Source organism: Rhineura floridana, chromosome 5, assembly GCF_030035675.1.
Source record: "Rhineura floridana isolate rRhiFlo1 chromosome 5, rRhiFlo1.hap2, whole genome shotgun sequence".
In the NCBI taxonomy this organism is placed as follows: Eukaryota; Metazoa; Chordata; class Lepidosauria; order Squamata; family Rhineuridae; genus Rhineura; species Rhineura floridana.
This window is the reverse complement of record NC_084484.1, coordinates 53,615,713-53,632,121: the sequence shown is the minus strand read 5'-3', so window position 1 is coordinate 53,632,121 and position 16,409 is coordinate 53,615,713. Positions and strand designations below refer to the sequence as shown.

At 42.6% G+C, this 16,409-nt stretch overlaps 1 protein-coding gene across 4 annotated transcripts in view; it reads right to left on the bottom strand.

Annotated features, from left to right (window-relative positions):
• The window catches only part of EDAR (ectodysplasin A receptor), a 129,969-nt gene that overhangs the window by 9,742 nt on the left and 103,818 nt on the right, over positions 1–16,409 (bottom strand). For 3 of the 4 annotated variants that reach the window (XM_061626737.1, XM_061626736.1, XM_061626738.1), the window contains exons 3-9: positions 16,057–16,179; positions 10,465–10,646; positions 6,150–6,235; positions 2,815–2,910; positions 1,030–1,158; positions 852–926; positions 465–537 (exon numbers count right to left, since the gene is read on the bottom strand). In XM_061626737.1, the coding sequence (XP_061482721.1) occupies positions 465–537; positions 852–926; positions 1,030–1,158; positions 2,815–2,910; positions 6,150–6,235; positions 10,465–10,646; positions 16,057–16,179 (764 nt within the window). The remainder of the gene's footprint in view (positions 1–464; positions 538–851; positions 927–1,029; positions 1,159–2,814; positions 2,911–6,149; positions 6,236–10,464; positions 10,647–16,056; positions 16,180–16,409) is intronic. The other variant, XM_061626739.1, reaches the window with a different exon arrangement.

Sequence of the window (16,409 nt, the reverse complement as noted above, 5' to 3'; positions counted from 1 at the left end):
AGTGCTTGTTCTGGTAGATTTTGCTGTGACAGATTTATTTCTTATTTCATTTTTCTTGTACCACCCACTGAAGCCAAATAAACCTTCCATCCAGAATGCTCCTGACAAGGCAGCGGGAACCTTATGCCTGGGGTCTGAATGTAGACCTCTAGGCCTCTCGCTAGCTCATGCCCGCTGACTAGCCTCACTAGGCCCTGGCCGAGTGCTTTTGCCTGGTGGGATTTATCCTTGAACTGTGATGATGCCTCCTGTTGGGCTGGATAGAGAATGGAGGGATGTATATGAATGTGTGTGTGTGTGAGTGAGCAAGTGAGTGTATATCTATACAGCTAGAGAGGTAGATGGAGGACTACATCTCTATTTTTGTGAGACTGGAATGTAGCCTCCTGTACAAAGGTGAGAATAGAGTCACTGTCACCATGCTCCTTCCCTGCTATCACCAGACATGTTTTTATATCACATACCTCTTGACAACCTTAGCTGGAGCGGCTGTCAATTTTCCAAACTCATCTTTCTCTGAAAAAATCACCACATTCTCTGCAAATGAACAGGGGGGGAAAGTTTAAAATGGCAAAAGCATCACCACTGTGAATACAATTCCCTCACTGGCTTCTTTGTATGGATGTTTCGGAACAAATCACCAAAACGTGGTGCTGGGTCTTCAGCTGTCCAGGAGGTGCGGGGGAGGGTGTTTCTGGGCTGCACAGATGCCTTCCCAATTATTCTTCTACTAAATGGGATTTGAGACCAAGCACTTCAATGAATAAATTTACATGGGGCATTGCATCTGGGCAATTTAAGCCCCATGGGATCTGATGTGTAAAAAGCAGAAATTATAAAACTGCTCAAACCTTGTACTTCTTTTTTTTCTTCCTGCATATTGGCCTGGGCTTCTACAGTCTTCACGGAATGGCTGGTGCAGCAAGCTGGAATTTAAAATCATGCCTCCTGTTAATATTCATTCTCATCAGACGTCTATGGATTATAGCATCTCAGAAGTTGGAATTCTCTTTGTTCATGAGCAGTTACCTTGAGCTGAAGTTTTAGTTTTCACAATGTAAAACATGATGATCAGGACAATAGCAATAGCCATTATGAAAATGGTCGACATTGCGATGATAAGAGCAGTAGCGAGATGTCCTTGACCAGAAAGGTCTCCTGCAAACACACAGACAGATTATTAGTACTATAGCTGCAACCCCCCCATTAAAGAAATTTTAAATGATTAATCATATGAGTAATTTATTAATCTATTAATTAAATTTGTATAAGATGACACATATTTCTGAAGCAGAACAGACACTTCCTTTGCTTTTCTTAGCAGCAGTAGTATAGTGACAAATTCAGAAGGACAGGATCCCTTCATAATAGTCACAGCCATGCCCCTTTTTGGCTGTAGGCTGAGTATGAGGTCTTTGTTAATGCCTTCTCCCACAACAACAGATGCCCCTTGGAGCCAATAAGCATGAAAGGGGAGAATGTTAGCTATGAACAGAGTCTTCTCAGTGGGTGACTCACTTCCTTTCACTCCGATTGGCTCCAATCAGCAAGAAAGGACAAAGAAGCACAGTAGAAGACTCTTCTCAGCGGCTAACACACTCCCCTTTCATGCAAATAGGCTCATAGGATACTGGAGACATATTGACCCTGGTGGGACCCTGCTCCCCAAAGCGTAAGGGGTCCCTGAGACCCTAGATGACTATACCACTGCTTATCAGTTGCTTGATTAATTGGGGGCACATGTTTTGGCTAGTAAGGCTGTGGTTCTTAGCTGGGAGGAAGTCTCACTGTGACTAAACTGAGTGGAACTTTCATTTGAGTAGGCATGCACAGGGTTGTGCTATAAGGCTGCATTGGTAGACATATTTACATGAAAGAAAGCCCCACTGAACTCAATGGAAAATTGTATGGGATTGGATTAGCAATCTTGCATTTTTATTTACTTGGACTGCAGTTTTACTTTCAGTAGAACGTCAGACATGATCTGTATAATTTAGAGCCAGTATTTTGTGTGTCTGTGTGTGTGATACACACAGACACATTACGCACACATACACATGTTTATCGCACACATCAGGTCCCCAAAGAGCGCAGTTTTGGGGATGCTTCTGCTCTAAGGATGTTTCTGTTCCAGCTAACTCACAACTCTGCCTCTAAGGGGACCTCTAGACTGTCAGTATTTTGCAGGAAGGATTCCAACTAGGATTGCCAGGCTCAGGGCCTGAGAATGATTCTGTATCTTTAAGAGAAGAGAAAATTCAGCCAAGTGCAAGTTTTCTTGCAACACTGTAATGGGAAAAACGACTAGGTGAAATCCTCCCTTCCCCCTGCACAACTTTTAAAGATACAGAAGACCTCTTGGAGGCTTGGCAAAAGAGATTTCACATGGCTGAAATGCACTGAATTCCCACATTCCAAACAAACCTCATTTGATGAGAAAAAGGAGCTAAATTAAGTTCTTGTCTAAATAAATGCATCTCAGTTGCAAAGTTCATAATAAAACTCATCCCTGCTAAAGCACACTGATTGCTGCTGAAAAAATAAATTTTAACAGTTCCTCATATATGAGAAAATTGTGAAATGTAATTAAAACATGTATGTTAAGCCTGACTGACCCATAGAAAGAAGGAAAAAAGTTTTTAATTAAAAACAGCTCAGACTTCTGATATGGCATTTTAACTGTACATCTCCACAGGGAAGAAGCGACTTGGCTCCCCTGGCCGTTCAGTCTTTCAGCCCTCCCTGGACAGAGCATCAAAAGCCAACCACAACTTTGCATAATTTGCTAAAAGTGGAAATAAAACTCTGGATTACCTTTCTTACCTTTGTGCACAGGCTGAAAAGGAGAATGGGTACTTGTTCCAGAAGTACTTGGAAAACTGGCTGACACCCCAGAGGTAACACCTGCACCTATAATAATAAGCAAATTTGCCATAAATCTCAGCCGTGAATTGACGCATTTGTGAACTGTTAGCACAGTTACTTAGCTTACATGAATTTCCTGTCCATTTAAAAGCTAATCGTTATAACTGATATGTCAAACACATGATTGTAGATTTATGATGCCAAACTGTGAAATATGCATTTGGTACACATTTATTTCTGAACCTAGAGAGATTTGCCAGCAGAACACTAGGGAAGGTGATGTAACAGTGACATTCTAAGCTTCTTTTTTTTGTAGAAGTAAATCCCACGGAAACCAATGATTTCAACTAGACTTTTAGGACTGCAGCCTTAGATATTTTTGATATTTTTTAACCTGCTCTTCCTCTAAGGAGCTCAAGTTCACAATTCCTTTCCTATTTTTATTTCCACTGCAACCCGAAGGGGTAGGTTGGGCTGAATGAGAATGACTGGCCAAAAGTCACTAAGCAAGGTATGAATGCAGGCTGAGCTGGAAGCTGAACTTTTTTTTTTACCCATGGCTTCCACTCAAGCCATACCACCAGACTGGTTTTCAATCAAGTTGGGAAACAAAAAACAAAGCCAAGCCAGTAAGGCTAGTGGTGAATTAGGCTATGGCTGTAGTTACTGCGACATATCAAAATAAGTTTCATTTGGTTCCTACATGTAGTTTTATTGCATTTTTTTAATGAAGCAATTTTCCAGATGAACAAATGACCTTCCACGTGTATCAGACATTATGGGCTGCAAATGATGTTTTTTGAAGCCTGGCAGAAGGACAGCCCTCATGTGACTTTTTTCTTTTTCCACTAGTCATTATATATTTGCTAGAAAAATGAACAATATACCCTAGGAAACAGCCCAGTTGCCTTGACAGAGGTATTCTAAGCTAATATATATATTTTGTATTTACTTAAGTTAGTCAGCTCCTCACTCTGAAAGAATTCTCTCTAAGCAGTGAACAATAAAATCACATAACATACAAATTCAGAGTATTAAAAACAAATCAGCAGTCAAACAAACTGGTAATGAAAAAGCTGGTCACAGAGACAGCATGTTTTTAGCAAGTCTCTAAAGGATAAAACAGAGGGAGCTTGCTTATTATACAGTTGTAGACCTCTGAACATTACTAAATGGCAGAGAGGCAGTTGGAGCATCTGAGGACTGTGGGGAGGTTCCTCCACCCACCACGTCTTTTGCATCTCCCAAGGGAGCCAAAAGCTAAGAGATTTAGCAGCAGCTGCAACACCTGCCTGGATAAGAAGTCCTGCCCTATGTAATTATTCCACTTTAAACAGCCATGGATTCCCCCAAAGAATCCTGGGATGGGTAGTTTATGAAGGGTGCTGAGAGTTGTTAGGAGACCCCTATTCTCCTCATAGAGCTACAGTTTGCCAGAGTGGTTTAACAGTTGTTTCCTCTGAGAACTCTGAGAATTGTAGCTCTTTGAGGAGAACAGGAGTCTCCTAACAACTTTCAGCACCCTTCACAAACTACCCATCCCAGGATTCTTTGGGGGAGTCCATGACTGTTTAAAGTGGAATAATAGTGGAATAAATGTCTGGTGTGAATGTGGCCTTTGCTAGTCTGGGTTCCAGACAGCCATTTACTAATACAATTTCTGTAAAGATTTATGAAGAGAAAGTCAAGGCCATATTGCCACACATGGAAATTCATGTAGTTTGGCCTTTAAAAGCTGATGACTAAAATGCAATGACATAAATGTGAATTGTGTGCTTAACCACCTGTATGTAATACAACAGGAATGTTGTAAAGAAACCTACAAGCAGTGCAATTATTGAAGGTCTGTCTGCCTTTCCATTAAATGCATTGCTATTCAGGGAATCATAATTTGGCCTGAAAAGGTTTTTTTCTTCAGTGTATCATGTTCTGTATATCACAGTTTCTTCCTTTAGAACCACATGCCAAAAGTAAACAAAAATATTATCTTAAGAGGCTTTAAATGCTTTGTGCATTTTAACTGTTACACTAGCAAATAGCCCTGCCCTCCCCTTTAACGTAGTGAAATTACAAACTGAAATGTAGAATGGCTTGGATCCATCAGAGGAAGCTCTTCTGGATCCAGCCCTGCGCAGGCTAAGGTTTGGTCATTATTAGTGTTCCTAACATGTAGAATACTGAGACGCAGGAACTTATACCTTCTTGAGAAAACTCAATAGCCGTATGCAGACAGGATTGCCAATGTGGATAATGGTTGGAGTGTCGGATTAGGACCTGGGAGAGCAGGGTTCACATCCCCATTCATCCATAAAGCTCAATGGGTGACCCTGGGCCAGTCACTATCTCTCAGCCTAAACTACCTCACAGGGTTGTTTTGAAGATAAAATGGGGCATGGGAGAACCATATGCATCTGGCGTGGGGAATCTTTGGCCCTCCAGATGTTACTGAATAAGCCTAAGCAACCATGGCCAATTCCCAGGGATGATGGGAGCTGTAGTTCAACAATATTTGGAGGGCCAAAGGTTTCCCCATGCCTGCTGCCTTAGGCTCCTGCTGGGAGGAAGGGTGGGACATAAATCAAACAATAAATAAATAAATATAGACCACCACGAGCTCCTTGGAGGAAAAGTGGGATAGAATTGTAAAGATTAAAAAAATAAAATTTAAAAATACTGTATGGATTGGCTATATTAAGCCTCAGCAAGTCTGTCACATGGAGGAGAAGGAAGAAGGGTGGGAAGTTCTAGGGGCATGATACTGCTTGTACAAGGCTTTGTGGAAGCCTGTGCCAAGCCTGCGGTCTTGGTTTTGTGCATCTACTTGTGTTGTGTGTGAGGTCGTCTGCATTGCAGCAACTGGCTTTTGTCATAGCAGAATGAAAAAACGCACTCTTAAGAATGGTAAAACTAGGTCAGCCTTCTCCAACCTGGTGCCCTCCACATGTTGCTGGATTCCATCAGTCCCAGCCAGGAAGGCCACCGGTCAGGAAAGATGGGAGTTGGAGTCCAACAACATCTGGAGAGCGTCAGGTTCAGGAAGGCTGCTCTAAGTTATACTGAAAAGAGAACAGTGGGAAGGCAAAACTCTTTGCATTTCTTCATGCATAGAGAAACGAGCTCCGTCTTGTGTCACAGAAGACGTGTGCTACATTTTGTGATGCAGCGGCTGACTTTTATGGCAGGCTCAGTTCCGAGACCTTTCATTCTCATCTGGCATATTGCTCATGGAAGCTCATTTCTAAGTCAAAATGAAATTGAACAGAAATCAGAGTGACAGCACTTACACTCTTTTGTGTTAGGAGGTGCCAGCGAGCAGGAGTAGCAAACCATCCCATAGATATTCCGCGGCCTGTTTTCTAGCATGTAGTAACTGCAATGAAAGGACAGGACAAGGCAAAACTGCAAATATATATATATACACACACACACACACACACATATAACTTTTTCTCCTGATTGGCTAGAAACGGTCTCTCCTCTGCTGCCCTCATAAATGCAGTTAAATCAAGCATTAAAGTACATGGCATGAGGTGGTATCACTGCCTAAAACAACAGAAATTGTCCACTGAGTTCACAGTGCAGTTCAAGACATGCCCCTGAAATGATACTCTCTGCACAAGGATTAATTTCCACCGAGAAGTAATCTTCCAGACAGCCACCAGCTGCCTTGATCCGACCAGCATGCTGCGGTGTATATTCAGCACAAGACTGATCAGGGGGAGCGTGAGAAACAACTTATGCAAAACCAAGCAATCAACATCAGACTTCAAAGACAAGCCAGGGGAGAGCTTCTAGGTCTTTGTCATGGCCTGTGTGCAGTCTGACATATTGGAATGTACTTGCATAAACTACAAGTGGGATCTTCGAGAAAGCTCTCGAAGTAAGTAAGCACTAGACCCCATCCTCCCATACTTTTGGAAATGCCAAATTAATGCAACCACTTTGTTATTAGGAATTCCTTGACTAAAAAAAGTAGGAGCTCATGTTTTGAACGTTTGCTTTAATACATGCTAGGGATGGATCTGTCCATTTTGGTTCTCTCAGTTTCTCATTTTTCCAGTCTTAAATTCAGTTCACCACATTTCTGCAGCAAAAATCCTCATGAAAACTTTCAGCATTTTAGGGAAAATTTCTCCTAATAAACACATATGTGTACGGTATCTTACCCAATGTACACATTTTTGCAAAGCAGTTTCCCCTAAAACAATGAATTTTTGCATGTTATGTTCACAACTATATTCATTTTTATGCACATTTCCCCTTAATATTTGCATTTTTGTATACGTTGCTTGGTTAGGGGAACTGCATCTCAACATTCAGATAAGTGCAAATTCCAAAGGATGGCTGTCTTTTGATTCTCTTATTGCTTCAGAAAGTGCAAATTTGATAAATTCAGCTTGAAACGTGAATTGAATCAAATTTCTCCCCATCCTAATAGGTGTTGAAGTTTAGTTATGTAACCATATAGCCCCGCTGTCACTGAAAATCCAGGGCATCTGAACATGTGAGACCTGCTCCTATCTCAACCTCCATGTATTCAGCTGAAGGTGAGAATGGGCGCATTCAGCCATAAATGCAGTTGGGGAAATCTCTGGCCCTACCTGATGCTGTTGGACTACAACTCCCTTCATCCTTGATCATTAGTCATACTGGCTAGGATTGATGAGAGCTGGAATCTAGAAACATGCAGAGGGTCACAGGTTCCCCGCCCCTGCACCAAGTGTTTGTTGACATTTGCCAGAATAGAGTCATAGCACCCAGGGGTGACTTTTTGTAACCACGTGATGATCATAAGTTAATTGTTGTAAACTGCCCAGAGAGCTTCGGCTATGGGGCGGTATACAAATGCAATAAATAAATAAATAAGTCTCCACTGAACGTGGCACATTTTGCCACTGAGGCAGCAGATAATAAGGACTGTTTTCTTATAGTTTCCTACTTCTTTTTGACCTGTCTGCAGGATATGACTGGCTCTTTCCTAACCTAATACCACAGGCTGAAGCTCTGTTGAGTAAATTCATATTCTCTAGTGAGTGACTGATCTCCAGTTCACTTGGCTGGGTCTCACTTCATTTCTTTCAGCTGCTGGGCAGACAAGGGGACAGAGAGACTGGGTTTCACACAAAGTATGCCACAGATATGAGGAACCTTGACTTGACTCCAACTCCCATCAGATGTTGCTGCACTCTAGCTCCCAACAGCCCCAGCCAGCTTGGCCAATGGTCAGGGATGATGGGAGCTTTAGTCCAAAACAGGTTCCCCATCCATGGTATAACCTTTTTGTCCTCCCAACATCCATCTGTTCAATTTGTTTCTTCTTCTTCTTCTCCCCCCCCCAATTAGGTCTATGGCTCTGTGCAAGTGCCCAGAATTCTGCCATTTAAATGTGCCCAATGAGACCTGCTCACAAGATCTTCTAGAAGTAGGAGGAGCTAGTTTGGAGGTAATGAGCTGTGAAAGAAACAGCTAAATGAACATGTGGTGGAATGTTTGGATTGTCTTCTTTTTATTTGCCAATTTCTTTGGGAGGGGGTTATTGTGGGTAGAAAAACTGACTACTGTGGAAAGAGGTTTGCAACTGGTCTTAGAAGGACCAAGTACACAGTGGGAGTTCTGCTAGACTTGATGTTACTTGGGAAAGCAAAGATGATGGTAGTAGTCAGGAGTCCTTTTCACCGGTATGCCATCTATGGCCATATCTGGAGTGGCCTGACCCTGCCTTGGTTATCTATGCACTAGTAATATCCAGGTTGACTGCTGTTCTGTGTTCTGTGTAGGGCTGCCTTTTGAGATGGTTCAGAAACTTCAGCAGGTACAAGGGGGGGGGGAGACATGGTGCCAGTTCATATGACACCAATATTGTGTCATCTGCATGGGTTACTAATGCCTTTCTGAGCCCAATTTAAAGTTCTGGCTTTAACTTTCAGAGCTTGAAATGGTTTGAGTCTGAGTCACTTCAAGGACTGCCTTAACCCATACCAATCTGCCTGCACATTAGTATTTGCAATGGAGACCCTTCTCACTTGCAAGCCTCTCAGGGTAGTTAAGCTGGCAGGCACAAGGGCAATGGCCAACTCTGCACTGGCCCCACAGCTTGGAATGCATTACCAGCAGGAGTCCATCAGACCCCACTACTACAGACTTTTAGGAAAGTCCTAAAGATCCACTTGTTTTGCTGGGTTATTCTCGAGGTGTGTTTATTGGATTGCAGATGATTTTTGGTTCCCATTATGTATTGGATTTTAGTATTTGGGGGTAGATGGATACTTATATTTTTTATTATTATAATTAACAACAACAACATATTATTATTATTATTATTGGCTCTTATTAATAATTTTATGGTTGTATTGTATTCTATTCTATTCTGGAAGATGCCTTCAGAGGTTTTTTTAACCCTTAAAGATGGCTTAAAAGTATTCTGGGAGGAAGGGTGGAATAGAAATATAATAAACAAACCCATAAACAATATTCTGAGGGCCTCTCCTGGCTAGTGTTTTCTTGCTGGTGTACTCGGCAACATGTTCTTGACACAATAATAGCGCATTAGCAATGGATTTATTCTGCTTTAGTTTATTCTGTGATGCTTCCCTAATGTGACCACATTATTGCTGTCTGGAGGAGCTACAGTGAAACAAAAGCGGGACAAAAATAAATTAGAAAATTTGTGGTATAAAAAGTTACGGGATTTCAGGAGGAAGTTACAGGATATGAACTGATTGATTATGAAGCAGTATGACTGCTCCAAAACTTTGGCAGGTTCTAACAGTATTGAAAGTGGGATTGTGTGTGGCTGCCCCAATAGCAACATGAACATAAATCATCATGAATGTGCAATAAAAAGTACGTTTGCAGAGGCCCTAAATAATTAAATAATAAATAAATAAATTTTCACATTTATTTCAGTATGATTCAATTGATTTCAATGCAGCAAACGTAGTTTGGATCCAAGGCAATGGACAAGTGCATTGATTGTAATGGATCTACTCTTGAGTATCTTAGTTGGATGTCAGTCATTATTTTTAAAAAGTAGTTGGGTTTTGCCTTTACTTGGGAAAGAATAATAAATGTAACTGATCTAGTGTGTTATTGAATGCCACTGTAGATAAAGATCTGGTAATATAATCAACTATTTCACAGAAAAATGATGAACAATCATACTGTGGCCATGTTGATCTTTCAATTTATCAGAGTGATGCTTCAGTCTCCTTTAGAGTAACCAAGTAATACTGATTTCTCCTTTTGATTATTTTTTAAAAACCAGATTACAATAACTTGGTGGTCTAAAATACACAGTTACACTTTGCACTGACATCCTTATTTGGACATTCCCCCTCCTCTTCTAACATCAAAAAATATTCTTCCTCCTAGTTCTTATCATAAGACACTTGTTTTATATTTCATTTGCTTTAATAGCATCTGTTTCTTTCTTTGATTTAAAACATGTTTTTTTCAAGTGCTATTATTATTTACACAGAGTTAATTATCATGCACTTAATCAGGTGCAGAAAACAGCATGGCCAGCATCATGAATGCAATGAGTATGAAAATGCCGTTCAGAATAACTGGAGCTTATAAGGCCCATAATTAAATCCTTACCCAGGGAGACAAGGCCCACATTCTGCATCATTCTCTTGATCGCCAGGTGTCATCACTGTTGCCCGAAAGAATCCCTCGCAGTCCTTGTGCCTCCTACATATCTGGTACCCGCCTTTAGAAAACTTCTCTGATGGACAAGGGACACAGCCGTAGCCTTCATCTCTGGTGCCGTATCCACACGTCTGGGAGAATTAAGAAAGTCTCTGAATTCAAATAGCCACATTTTAAACCAACTTTTAAGGGAAGAGGACGCTAACAGCCTCCCCACTGCTTGGGGCAGTATCTGAGGCCTAATTTGGCCATCCATCCTCTGGCTCTCTAACAGGGTTAATGGCAACATGAATGGAGGAGAAAGACCCAGAGATCTTTCCCTTTTGTTGTGAACAAAATGTTGAAGGGTTTTTCAGCCAGATGAAGGGAGGACTACAGTGGACTTGTTCTTTGCTGCAGCATGTGAAGCAGCTCTGAGTAAGATACAGCAGTGGTGGCTGGTGCCCATTGGAACTGGTAGGGTGGAAGGCTGGGAGCCAGATCCAGTGATGAGCAGAGCCGATGACCAACACAGCCAACTAATTCTAGTTTTGTCCGTTCCTCTTCTTTGATTAGTTCTATAAAGGCAACTCTGAGATTAAAGATAACAGTTAGTGCCACCTCCTGGATGGCTTCTAAGAAAGCAGGAAGGTGAGGCCTGGCAGAGGGCAGACTGAGGCTGGTGGGGCAGTGCCCCATTTGCTTTAGTGGACCAGCCTTCACTGTGATATAGAGTAGGGCTAAGCAACTGGAAGGCCAGTCTCCAATGTTTTCCCTTCTGTCCTTAAGCATAGCCCCCAATTCTCTTGTGACACCGCCCCCCACCGGCCACTGTTATGGAATATTTCATGTGTGAGGTGAAGTTGATGGGGATCAGGCCTTCCCAGTGATAGCACCAGACTTTGGAATGCCCTTTCCCTGGAAGCACCTCTCTTCCCTGCTTCTTTTTGAACAAACTTCTTATCATAGCTGAGGTTTTAGCCTTGATGTGGTATATCTCACTGGCCTTTTTTTTTAAAGATGTTGTTCAATTTTGTAATGTTTACATTTTTTAATATTTACAAAAATATTAATTTTAAAAAGATGTTATTGTATATCAATACAAGTTCAAGGTCCTGGTTTTGGTGTACAAAGCCCTATGCAGATTGGGACCAGGATACCTGAAAGATCATCTTACCCCTTAAATACCCAGTCGATCACTGCACTCTGCAGGTGAGGGCCTCCTGCAGATACCATCTTATCAAGAGGTCTGTTCTGCACAACATAGGAAGTGGACCTTTTGTGTAGTGGCACCTACACTTTGAAATTCCCTCCCCTTAAAAATTAGACAGGCACCATCTCTGTTATCTTTTCGGTGCCTACTGAAGACCTTCCTCTTTCAACAAGCCTTTTAAGTCTGCATCTGTGCTGGGACTGCTTTTTCATGTTTTTAAATCTGTTTTTAAAAGATGTTTTAAAGACGTTTTGTTTTAATATGTTGTTAAAGGGGTTTTGTTTTAATATGTTTTAAAGTCTTGTTTTTAAGATATTTTAATGTGTTTTTATTTGCCGCCCTAGGCTCCTTCTGAGAGGAAGGGTGGGATATAAATTTAATGAATTTAATATAAATAAATACCACTGTTTTAAATTTCATTTCTTCTAGGCTGCATTTCATTTTCTCATTTGAATTTTGTATTTGTATGTTAACCTTTGTGAACTGCCTTGCGGAGGCAGCTCTGTTTCTCCATAACATCTCAATCAGGAGAGGCTGTGCAAGCCCTGAATCAGTGCCTAGATGCAGTGGTGGACTGGATGCGGGCCAATAAACTGTGTTTCAATCCTTGGAAGATGGAAGCTCTATGAGTGGGTGGTTCCCATGTCAGGAAAATAGGCTAGTTGCCTATTTTGGATGGAGTTGTACTCCCTCTAAAGGAGTGTTACTAGTAATGCTCCTGGGTACATGCTTGTCATTTGAGGCCTAAGTGACCTGTATGGCTAGGAGTGCCTTTTACCAGCTTTGTCTGGTACACCAGCTCTGGCCTTATCTGGATCAGGATAATTTGGCCACATCCACTGGTAACCTTGAGACTAGATTACTGCAGTGCTGTTTATGTGGGGCTGCCCTTGGACCTGGTCCGGAAGCTTGAACTAATGCAGAATGCAGCGGCTAGCCTGCTGCCACGGCAGATAGTTAATAGCATGTCAGACCCTTGCAGAAGCATCTGCACTGGCTGCCCATATGCTACCAGGCCATCTTCAAGGCTCTTGTATTAATTTACAAAGCCCTGAATAACTTGGGTTCAGGGTATCTTAAGGACCGCCTGAGTACTTATATCGCATCTTGATCACTGAGATCATCCAGAGGAGTGCTGCTCGTCCCCAGTGTTACAGGTGCCCAACTGGCTTCCACTAGAAGTCGGATATTTAGTCCCATGCTGGAACACTCTTCCAGCAGAGATTCAGGATGCACCCTCACTTTTGATTTTCAGGTGACTTTTGAAGACAAGCCTATGTAGACAGGCCCATGTAGCTGTTTAAATATTTTGATCAGCCAGACATTTTAAGGATTTTTAAGCTGTGGTGGTGTTTTTTTCTGGTGTTAATTATTTTATTGTATATATTGCTTTACACCACCATGTTATATTGTATGAAGTGGTGATATATAAATGCTGTTATAAATAAACAAATAAAATAATAACATATCCTTAGTTACTTTCACTCAGGCTGAGGCAAAGGGTGCTTTAAGCCGCCTCTTCCTCAGTGTTGAAATAACCACAGAGACTCTCTGTTGAAGCCCTTCCATTGTGCCACCTTCTGTTGCTCCCTCCCATTCATGAGCCAAGACAGATAAAAGGGAGGGATGCACAAAGGGGAGAACTCAGGCAGAGTCTCTGTTGCGGAGAGGGCTTTAAAGAGCCCCTCAGTGTGTGTAGGAAAGGGCAGGGCCAACATTGTTCAGCCCTTCTCAGTTCAAAATATGGTCCCCATGAAAAAGTGTATGTCGGCGAGGACAACAGAACACAAGCCAAACAAATGTAATTCTTTGAAAGTGCCTTGTAATACCTTGAAGTAGATTTCTTCTTCCCTGCTGGCCTGTGCCAGCCTGGTTTAAAATTTGTCTTAAGACAATAGTGGCTGTTTTCTTCACAACAGCCATATGGTGGCCATTTTCCTGGCAGTGGGGGAAATTTAGGATGATGATGGTGATGCATGAGAAATAGCTCGGTTGACTGCTACTGTAGAATAGTGCTCACAGGGGTGCGTTATGTGTTGGATCCATGACTATAATTCAGTAACCGTTTCCTTTTTTCATTAAGCTAACAGGAACATCAGAAGCTGCCTTATTCCCAAGCAGACTATTTGTCTTATTATTTTTTTCTCTGGTTGGCAGTGGCTCTCTCAGGCAGAGGAGTCTTACCACAATCACCGGGCTGCTACCCAATCCTTTGAGACAAAAGATGCCAGGGACTGAACCTGGGCTCTCCTGCATGCAAGGCATGTACTTTACCACTGAGTGATATAGTCCCTCTCCTGACGTAATGCAGCTCACAGGTGTGTTGTATCGAAGAGAAACTTGCTGCAGTAGTATCTGGAGTGAGAAGGGAGGAAGGGTGAGCAAATGAACTTGCAGAAGTGGGTTGAGCATCCCGAGGACCACAGCTAATAATGTCTTTGTCTTAAGCAGCACAAATGTTCAAGGACATGGCAGAACCATCTGAGGCCTGCTGTAATGAATTTGCTAGGCACTTCCAGGATAAAATCTTTAGCATCTGCCAGGACTCAGACTCCAGTGTTATAGCAGGTGAATCAAGCGGGTTATCCAGAGCACAGCCTTGTCCCGATTTCTTGGATGAGTTTTAGTTGGTACAGCTTGAGGATGTTGACAAGATGCTTGGACAGGTTCATGCAACCACTTCTGTGCTGGATCCTTGCCCTTCTTGGCTAATAAAAGCTAGCAGGGATGGAACAAACAGCTGGGCCAGGGAAGTGATTAATGCCTCTCTGCGAGAGGGGGTGGTCCCTGGCTGCCTCAAAAAGGTGGTAGTGAGACCACTCCTGAAGAGACCCTCCCTGGACCCAGAAAATCTTAAAAACTATAGGCTGGTAGCAAATGTTCCATTCCTGGGCAAGGTCCTGGAACGAGTGGTGGCAGGCCAGCTGCAGACACTCTTAGATGAGACTGATAATCTGGATCCATTTCAGTTGGGTTTCAGGCCTGGTTTTGGCATGGAAACAGCCTTGGTCGCCCTGTATGATGACCTCTGTCGGGAGAGAGACAGGGGGAGTGTGACTCTGTTGATTCTCCTTGATCTCGCAGCGGCTTTCGATACCATCAACCATGGTATCCTTCTGGGAAGACTGGCTGAGTTGGGAGTGGGACTGCATGGCAGTGGTTCCGCTCCTACTTGGCGGGTCTGCTCCAGAAGGTGGTTCTTGGGAAACATTCCTCAGCACCCTGGACTCTCCAGTATGGGGTTCCGCAGGGGTCAGTTCTGTCCCCCATGCTGTCGACATCTACATGAAATGGTTGGCTGCGGTCATCTGGAGTTTTGGAGTACGTTGCCATCAGTATGCTGATGACACGCAGCTCTATTTCTCCTTTTCATCTTCTTCAGGTGAGGCTGTCAATGTGCTGAACCGGTGCCTGGCTGCAACAATGGACTGGATGAGGGCTAATAAACTGAGGCTCAATCCAGACAAGACTGAGAAGCTGCTAGTGGGTGGTTCTTCTTACAGGATGGTGGATGTCCAACCTGTCCTGGATGGGGTTGCACTCCCCCTGAAGGAGCACGTTCGTAGCTTGGGGGTTCTCCTAGAACCACCTCTGTCACTTGAGGCTCAGGTAGCCTCAGTGGCATGGAGTGCCTTCTACCAACTTTGGTAAGGATAACCTGGCTTCAGTTGTCCATGCTCTGGTAACCTCCAAGTTAGATTACTGCAATGCGCTCTACATGGGGCTGCCTTTGAAGACGGTTTGGAAGCTGTAGCTTGTGCAAAATGCAGTGGCCAGATTGGTAACAGGGACCAAACGGTTCGAACATATAAAACTGATTCTGGCCCGCTTGCATTGGCTGCCTGTATGTTTCCAAGCTCGATTCAAGGTGCTGGTTTTAATCTATAAAGCCTCACATGGCTTAGGACCACAATACTTGATGGAACGCCTCTCCTGACATGAAACCACCCGTACACTACGCTGAACATCCAAGGCCCTCCTCTGGGTGCCTACTCTGAGGGAAGCTGGGAGTCTGGCAACAAGGGAGAGGGCCTTCTCATTGGTGGCCCCCAAATTATGGAATGATTTCCATGAAGAGGTGCGCCTGCCACCAACACTGTTATCTTGTCGGCTCCAGGTCAAGATTTTTCTGTTCTCCCAGGCATTTTAGCATGTGTTTTTAAATTGTTTTTAAAAAATTTTAAATTGTGTTTTTAAATTGTTTTTTGTGTTTTAAAATTTGTATATTTTTTAAAAATGTTTTTAATTGCTGTAAACTGCCAGAGAGCTTCGGCTATGGGGTGATATATAAATAAATAAATAAATTTTACCAAATCTAGAATAAGAATGCAAGCATGTGAAATACTCACCATATAAGGTTCTTCTCCTGGCTCACACTGTGGACATTCATGGCACATCCCAGTAGTCTGGTTGTAGTATTCATTTTCCCCACAGTTAGAATATTCAGCATTAGCAAAATAAACAAGTGACACCTGTCATCACCAAAGGATAAATATTGGTTAATTTTATTGCCCAGCTACCCTGCTGTCAATATGTCACAGTTGCCTAAACAATTGGCTTTTACTGTACAAGCATTCTCAGATCAGAAACGTGCATTTGCAAGTGGGTCTAGGTCCTAATTCTGCAATAAAATAATAATTGTTCTATTTGGTCTAGACCAGGGACATGTCTATAGGAGTGTTTGACGGTGGCCTGTTCTGAA